At 46.4% G+C, this 8,507-nt stretch overlaps 1 protein-coding gene across 6 annotated transcripts in view; it reads right to left on the reverse strand.

The window, feature by feature from the left end:
* NAA20 (N-alpha-acetyltransferase 20, NatB catalytic subunit) overlaps nucleotides 1-6,197 on the reverse strand; it is a 20,933-nt gene extending 14,736 nt beyond the window's left edge. For 3 of the 6 annotated variants that reach the window (XM_036824612.1, XM_036824610.1, XM_036824609.1), the window contains exons 1-2: nucleotides 6,072-6,197; nucleotides 1,864-1,888 (exon numbers count right to left, since the gene is read on the reverse strand). In XM_036824612.1, the coding sequence (XP_036680507.1) occupies nucleotides 1,864-1,888; nucleotides 6,072-6,124 (78 nt within the window). In that variant the 5' untranslated portion in view covers nucleotides 6,125-6,197. The other 3 variants (XM_036824611.1, XM_036824607.1, XM_036824608.1) reach the window with 3 other exon arrangements.
* Nucleotides 6,198-8,507: the final 2,310 nt, after the last annotated feature.

The following is an 8,507-nucleotide window of genomic DNA, read 5'->3' on the forward strand; positions in this document are numbered from 1 at the left end:
ATATTCTAGCTATTCACTTCCTGTCAGTTTTAGATATTAAAAAAAAATCTGCTTCCATTCTTTCAACTTTTTAGTTCTATGCATAATGTTCTTTAAGTAGGTATTCATATTTTAAGTATTCAATTAAAAATATTTTCTTGATTTCTACTGCTAGTGTACAGAAATGCTACTGATTTTTCAAAACTTGATCTTGGTTCTAACATTGCTGAACTCGCTTATTCTTAATAGGTTGTTCTGTTTTCTAGATAGATGAGTATTACCAATTATAAATAATGACAGTTTTATTTCTACCTTTCTCATCCTTATACTTTCTTTCACCTCTTTCTTCTTTCCAATACCTTTGGTCAGTTCCTCTGCAACTATGGTAACGGGCAGTAGTGACAGTAGGCATTCTCATCTTACATCCAATCTTAAAGAGAACGAATCTAATTTCTCACTTACGTATAATGCTTACTGAAGGTTTTTAATATCAAACCTTTACCAAATTAAGAAAGGTTCTTCTATTTCTAGCTTGTTATGCATTCTTACCACAAAAAACTACTGAACTTACACAACACTGTAAATCAACTATATTTCAATTAAAAAAAAAAAAAACTGTGAAAACCAAGGAGAAGAGCACAGACAATATGTACATTATTCACCATGGCTGTGTCCAATAAAGCTTTATTTACAAAAACAGGCAGTGGGCCAAACCTGGCCCATGTGCATTAGTGTGCCAACCCCTGACATAATTGCCTCTATTTCTTATTATCTTCAGCTTCCAGGACATTGAATTACTAGGTATTACATTACCAAAGTGCCTTCCAGAAAGACTAGCATTTACTCTGTCACTCGCAGTTTATGAGACTGCTCCCCTCACCTCACCTTCATCAGCCTTGAGTTTTATCACTGCTTGAAATCCTTGGTAATTTGATAGATAAAACATGGTATCTCATTTTGGTTTTAATCTACATGTCTTTTAACTGGTGGGACCGAACTCTTTTTAATATTTTCATAGCATCCTGTATGCCCTCTTTGTTAAATTATCAATTAATACTACCCTCCTACCCTACAGTGGACATGGCACATAACCCGGAAGTCCAGCTCTGTGTTTCACGCTCCTGAGAGTGTGGGGGTTGTATGTTAGGATCAGAAAACCCTCACTTCACACATCTTTGCCCGTGTCTCTAGTGGGGAGCATGAGAAATACTGCTAATGTTAGCCGAAGTCCTTTTTTCACTTTAGCAACACGCCCCAATGTAAATCAGGCTCATTCCACACTCTGTTCTAGATAGGCAGGTATGGCACGAGGCAGGGGTCCACAGGATGCAGAAGGCTGCGTGGCACCTCCCAGAGGTACCCTTGGGAGTCTGGGAAGGAAACACTCACCTTCCCCTCTGTTGATCCTCCTGCCAGGAACATGGCTGGGATGCGGTACGCTCGGAGCCACCTGGGCAGGACGCCAGGAACACCCAGGAATGGGAGAGTGGTTGCACTGCAGAGCCCGGTGGCTGGGGACGTCACAGAGCCACCAGGACTGCTCATCCACTCTAGACTCATTCACATCAGGCAGGAATAGCCCCTCCTGCTGAAGTCACCGCTTTCTGCTGCTCACAGCTATGCTTACTACTGAGGGGCAGGGTGGGCAGGGGACTGTACTGTTCTTGATTTATGAGGTCATTATATTAGCGGCTTGTCAACAGGTGTAAGATAACTCTTGTTCCCAGGTTTTTAGTGTTTTTATTTTCAATTGCTTTCAATGTTGCTTATGTTTCCTGACCTCCAAGTTTTAAACATTTTCAGTACTCCAGTCTATTTTTTCCTTTGATCCTCTATTTTCCTTACTCTTAGTAAGTCTTCATTTAACTTTTTAAAAAAGGATACAGTTTCTGTAAGTGGATCCAAATTACTAAAAGAAACAAGAGAAATATCAACAGTAAGCAGTGTTTACAAAACCAGTTTAAATAAGGAGACTACAACTAAAAATAACATGCACAGGGAAAACAAAACATGTTAAATCCACAACTTTAAAACCAACTTTACAGCTAAGAAAGATGGTTTAATTTACCTAATGACCATAATGAGCCATCATCACAGCCACTATAAAGACATCTGTACATTTTCATTCAACTGCTTCTTCTTTACAAGTTACTTTATAGTTAATACATCATCAAAACCTTTTTTTTTTCCCTTTGGCTGCACCAAGCGGCTTGTGGGATCTTAGTTCCGGACCAGGGACTGGACCCGGGCCCAAAGCAGTGAGAGCACCAAGTCTTCACCACCGGACTGCCAGGGAAGTCCCTAAAACCTTCCATTTTCTAAATGGCAATAAACTGTTACCGGAACTGGGGACCAACCTGGCGTGTCAATCACAGATGGGGGTAGTAACCCTAGCCCTGCAGCATCTGACAAGCACCCTCCCTGCCAATTCCTCCTCCTCCCTCCCTCCCCCCCCCCCAAATGCGGGCTGTCTCACCACTCAGGCTTCTGCTCGCCACTCTTCTACATTTCTGCCCCCCACTGCCCCCATTCCCATACTTTCAATTTTGTTCCCAGAGGAAAGCTCCTGATCTGGCTCTGGAGCTGCTGAGCGCCTGCCACGCCCGATCACAACACTCCCGAATCAGCGTTTCTTAAATGCACACCTGCCTCTGTCTACAAAGAACTCTGCCCCTTACTTTCCTATTCAATTAATGGAACCAATATTTTGGATTTGTTTGGAATTGTTTTAACAATTTTACAGATCTTTTTAATGTCTGGTTTAATAGAAGGCAGCTGATTTCTAATTTTGGTGCCTGTTATGCTTACTATTACACGATCACAAACCCTGAAAACGCCACTGTGCACTTGTGAGAGAAGGAGAATGAAAAAGGCAAAAAAAACCCCAAAACAAAACCCTTAGTATTATCATTAAAATGGCTTGCAGAACCCCCAAAACAATCTTGAGGCGCCCCTGGCCACACCTGGAGAATCACTAATCCATGTGGGACCCACTCTCCCCTGCTTCTCAGGACTACTCTATACCCTCTCCTGTCTCCTCAACACTCCCCCTTCCATCTCAGCTGCTTCCAATTTCAAGAAGAAAACACAGCAGTAAGAAGAAAGCTTCACCAAGGTCCCACCACCACCCCACCCACCCTAAGCCTCTGCGTCCACACTCCACCTGCTCTCCTGGACCCAGGCCTGGAGTGCTGGTGAGCAGATCCCCCCACCTCTCGGGACCCAGGACTCTGCTCCCCTGAAAGAAATGTATAAACGTGCTGCACACTTAGCCACCGGCAGACCTGACACAGTTCAGTGCTCCGTCCTCCTGAAATGCTGTCCTCTCTCAGACTCCAGACCCACCATCAGGCTTTCCTCCCACCTCACAGGACCACTGTGCCTCCTTTAACATGTGATGCCCTGGGGCACATTCCTGGAACCTCGTTTTTCCTGTCCGCACTCACTCATCACTGATGTCACCTAGCCACCTGGTTTTTGTGTTTGTTTTTATTTGGCTGCACTGGGTGTTAGCTGCAGCACCACGGGATCTCAGTTGCCACGTGTGGGATCTCAGTTGCGGCATGCAGGATCTAGTTCCCTGACCAGAGATCAAACCCAGGCCCCCTGCATTGGGAGCGTCGAGTCTTAACCACTGGACTGCCAGAGAAGTGCCTAGCCACCTGGTTTTAATACCACCCACATGGTGCTGACCACGAAGTTTCTATCTTTAGCCCAGACCTAAACTTGAGACTCCCACGTCCGGATGCCCAGCCGACTTCTCCACCTGGGTGTCTGAGCGCCCTTGGCAGAGACCCACGTCCTATGCTGGCCTCTCCAAGGTCGAGCCCTTTGACTCCGATCCCACCTGGCGTTCTCACACCCCCACACTCACTGTTCCAGCACCGCTGCCTCCTCCTCCTCCGAAACAGGAATCTGTGCCCGTGCTACTCCCTCTGCCTGGAAGTCTCCTGCCCCCAGTGCCCACAGGCTCCCTCCCCTGCAGGTCTTTCTGCAGTGACACCTTCCCTGAACACCTCACCCAAAGCCGAATCCCCACTCACTCCCTATTTCCCTTTCCAGCTCACATTTTTTCCTTTGTACTGAACGCTAAGTTCTATCTTACTCTCCCCTCTAAACTGTAAATTCCGGGAAATCCCTGGCGGTCCAGTGGTTATGACTCTGACTCCCCCAACTCGGCTCTCACTGCCAAGGGTCTGAGTTCAAACCCTGGTCAGGGAACTAAGATTCCACAAGCCGCACAGCGCAGCCAATTTAAATAAGTAAACTGTAAATTCCATAAAGATAACATTTTTTTTCTGTTTTGTTCACTACTGTCTCTTCAGCACTGGTGCACAATAGGCATAAAACATTTTACCAAGAATAAAATATTTGTTAAATTAACTGCAACGTTTCTACATCCATTGCTTCTTTCAGTTACTACTGCAACACCCTACTCCAGTGATTCTCGGAGTTCTTGATGGAAGTGCCCTAATCAAAGTGAGAAGTAGGAGAAAACGAGGAGGGAGAGGAGTTCCCCTATTGGCATATTCTGAAGAAGACTTCACAAGCTACATGATTCTTGGAAATCAATTATTTTGTTATAAATAAATGGTCATGCTTATTTTCCTTCTACTCTATTCATTTTCGTATATAAGTGTTGACCCTTCCTAGGTCTTCGGTTAAAACTGGTTCTCCATCAGGCTTTGTCTCATCTATTCTTGAAGCTTCAAGGCACACTGTCACCTCCAGGGCCTACACTTCCCAAACCCAAGCCTTTGTCAAGTCATCATCTCCGGGCCATTGCCAAGACCACCTAAATGGCTCACCTGCCTGGTATACCTCCTCCAGCCGGCCCGCGGCACACAGCTCTGTGGTGGCGAGCTCAGGCTCCTGGGCGGCCGGGAACGTGCATTTCCAAAAAGTTCCCGGTGCTCACGGACCACTCTAAGAACCACCCGCCTGGAGCCAATCTCCTTGATCAGTCTCCTTGCTCCGCCCACTCCCACGCAGGGCTCTACCACCTGGGCCATTCCCCTGCGCTCTCAGGACCTTAGTTTACTCACACCAAAACCGGGGATGAGAAGGGCACCTACTTCACAGAATTGTCAGGAGGAAATGGGTTACTCCAGTGCCAGGCACAGCGAGCCCTCAACAGTCGCCTTAGTTACACTGCTCCGACTGGGAGAGGCCCCACAGAAAGTTCCCCCAATAGTGGAGCAGAAGTCCAGTCTCACCAGTTTCTCTGACCGCTGAGTTACAGAAACCCGCTCCTACCATCATTCACCTCCCAGGTGTCGGCCACGCCCGCACCTGCTTCCTCCTCCAGAACCTCCTTCCTCACCCCTGTCAACACTTACCCATCTTCAAGGCTCAGCCCCTCTTTGAATGTTTCTAGCCACCTCATCTCAAGTTCTTTCCATCCTCCTGACACTTGAATCTGAACTCTCTGGTCCCTAGTTTTCACATAACTGCCCCGGGGTGTTTAAAGTGGGTCTGGGATTGGTGGGTGCATGGATGGATGGGTGGGTGGACAGAAATGTGATGAAGCCAATGTAGCAAAATGTTAACGGTAGAGTCCAGCTGATAGTCTACACGTGTTCACGGTAAAATTCTATCAACTTTTTAAGTTGATAGAAACTTTCATTATAAAACTTAAAAAAAAAAAAAAAAAGGTACCTGCAAGTCACAGTCCTTGACTTAACTCGGACGAAGGAACGTGCATGCCCTGGGCCTCCCGCAGCAGTGCCCCCGCCGGGATGCGCAGCAACAGTAATGAGACGCGCAAACCCGCCGGGCCCTGGACGGGGCCACAGTACTACTCCGCGCGGATACAAGGTAACTTCGCCACTACGGCCCCCGCCCGGAGGGGAACGCGGGCCGGAGCCGGGGGTCAGAGCCGGGCCGGCGCCCCCCGCCCCGTCCCCTGAGAGGCGCCCCCCGCCCCGCCCGGCGCTCCCAGCCCCCGAGAAGCGCCCACACCGCGCGCAGAGCTGCGAGAGGACGGCCGCCCGGCCAAGGTCAGCGGGGCGTCCGCACGTCCGCCCGGCCCCCTCCCCCCACGACCCCGGGGACGCGCCGGCGGCGGCTGGGCCCGGGCGCGCCTTACTCACATGTTGTTGAAGCGGAACAGGTCGTCGCACGTGAAGGCCCGGAGAGTGGTCATCGCGCCCCCACCGCCGGAGCCCGCTCGCCGCGACCCGGCGCCCGCCCCACCGGAAGTCGTCTGGTGCGCAGCAGTCACGGGGCGGGGCGGGATGGGAAACTGCTTCCGGGCCAAGACTTGCTTAGCAACGGCGGCGGCGACGCAGCGCCCTCTGGCGGCCAGAGCCGGGAAAGCCTGTAAAGTCGGGGGTCTTCCCTCTCAGAATTTCAAAACCCCTCCTTGGAGTGACAGGGGAAAGCAGGCAGAGTGATCCTCCGGGAAGAAGACAAGACGCTGCCAGGGGTTAGGAACCCAAAGCAGAAAAGCGGGGTTCAGGACCACTTGGTGCCGCCTGGCAAATGAGGAAGGAAGCGGAGAGGGATGGGAGAATTCACAGTCCAGAGTGGCCTGTCCCAGTGATGACAGCCATGCATGTGATCGCAAATTTTCTAGTATCATGTTTCACAACATAAGAGAAAGGTGAAATTAATTGCAATTATATATATATTATTTTACCCAGTATATCAAAAATATCATTTCACATGTAATCAGTAGAAAAAAAAAAACTAATGTAATGTTTTGCTTTTTTGTTTTTTTTGGTGCTAAGTCTTTGAAATCTTGTGTGTATTTTACATTTGCAGCATATTTCAATCCAGGAGCTAAACTGTCATAGGAAATTCTTGTTCTGTATTTAGATTTCATAAAATGTATGGTTAAAAAGTGGCTTGGCATACCCAAATGGTTCCAGTCATGCTAAGTTTTCAAATAACTGAATGGAATAGCAGTTTTCAAATGTAAATTTGAGTTATTTAAATAAAGGTAAAGTCCTGGGGGACAGGTTGCAGAGGTCAAGCCAACCCACATAACTGAAGTCTAAATTCAAAGCCCTCACAGCTCTTAACTGCCCTGGGGCCCTACTTGCCCCACAGGAATCTCAGCAGCTCCTGCCCAGATGTGTGGCCCAGGCAGGGCAGGTAGAGAGAGCGATGACAGAGGAAGTAGGCAGACCCCCCAAGAAAGACGCCCCCCCCACCAAGGTCCAAGCTCAGCTCCAGGCACTGTTTCCAAAAGCCCCCAAACAGAGGCATGTGACAGTCCCTGGGGCACAAACTCATGTCCAAGGTTTCTACAAATGCTCCAGGAGGGCAGACTGACAACGTAAGCTCACCTGCCTGCCAGGTGTTTCAACAGGGAGAAATTTCAGAGACAATTTCCTATCAGCAAAACCCAATGTGCTACATTATTTTTTTTTGAATTTTATTTTATTTAGTTTTTTATACAGCAGGTTCTTATTAGCTATCCATTTTATACATATTAGTGTATACATGTCAATCCCAATCTCCCAATTCATCCCACCACCACCAACTGCCCTCAATGTGCTACATTAAATGAATGCTAAAAGATAATTTTTAGAAAAGGTAAAATTGTGATTCTCATACAAATATGAAATGAACACATGACAAAGGTTTCAACTCATTCATTATGAAAGAACCAGTAAGATGTCGCAATCGGTTCAAAGGAGAATTTAAACCACACAAAGCAATCAGGAATGCTGAAATGTATTTATAAATAGATGTACAGCTGGTTAGTATTCACTGCGCAGTATACCTGGCAGGACACCCAGTCTTTTTTTTTTTTTTTGGTCATTTCCAAATGAACTGAGTTAAAACTAAATAGATTACTGACTACCAAAGAAATAAGGGTACCTAAAAGTTTCCTTTAATGCCTAAGATATATATTATATTACGTCATATATAGTATATGTGTTTTCAACATCTTAATGAAAATCGTTGAGATCAAAGTATTTTTTATCGTAAGTTTCCATTTAGGGCACTATTGTCTCTTTGTAATGAAAGCTATAATGATCTTTGTAATGATCTTTGTCTGCTCTGCCCTAGTCTCCTGATTATGTTGCTTGTATTATTGTTACTTTTCAGAACTTATATATACATCTGTGTTACAACTACACATCCTCCAGTTGTTTGATTTCCATCTATAATTGAGTGGATGTAATGCGCACTGCCATTTTTTTATTACAATTTTCTCGTTCCATTCTTCATTTCGATTCGTTTATGGTTTGGCTGGATTTCATTACAGTATTTTCTTTTTGTTTTGCTTTGCTTTGTTTTCCAGGGGCCCCGCGGGGCTGCTGCTCTGTTCCCAGAGCTCCTTAGTCTGTGAGATGCCTGATTAGAATATTGGCTGGATATTCATGGATCCCATGTTCTTTCCCCGCCAAGAACTTTGTAAACATCATTATTCCATTTTTTCCCTGGTGTTTAAAGTTTCTGGGGGAAAAGAGTAAGGCCAGCATGATTTTTGTTTTCCCTTTTGGGAGTGACTTAGTTTTGTTTATTGCAGTGAGATTAGTCATGACACTTCCAGAAAGAAAACATTCTTAAAA

The sequence above is a fragment of the Balaenoptera musculus genome, chromosome 15 (assembly GCF_009873245.2).
Source record: "Balaenoptera musculus isolate JJ_BM4_2016_0621 chromosome 15, mBalMus1.pri.v3, whole genome shotgun sequence".
NCBI lineage: Eukaryota > Metazoa > Chordata > Mammalia > Artiodactyla > Balaenopteridae > Balaenoptera > Balaenoptera musculus.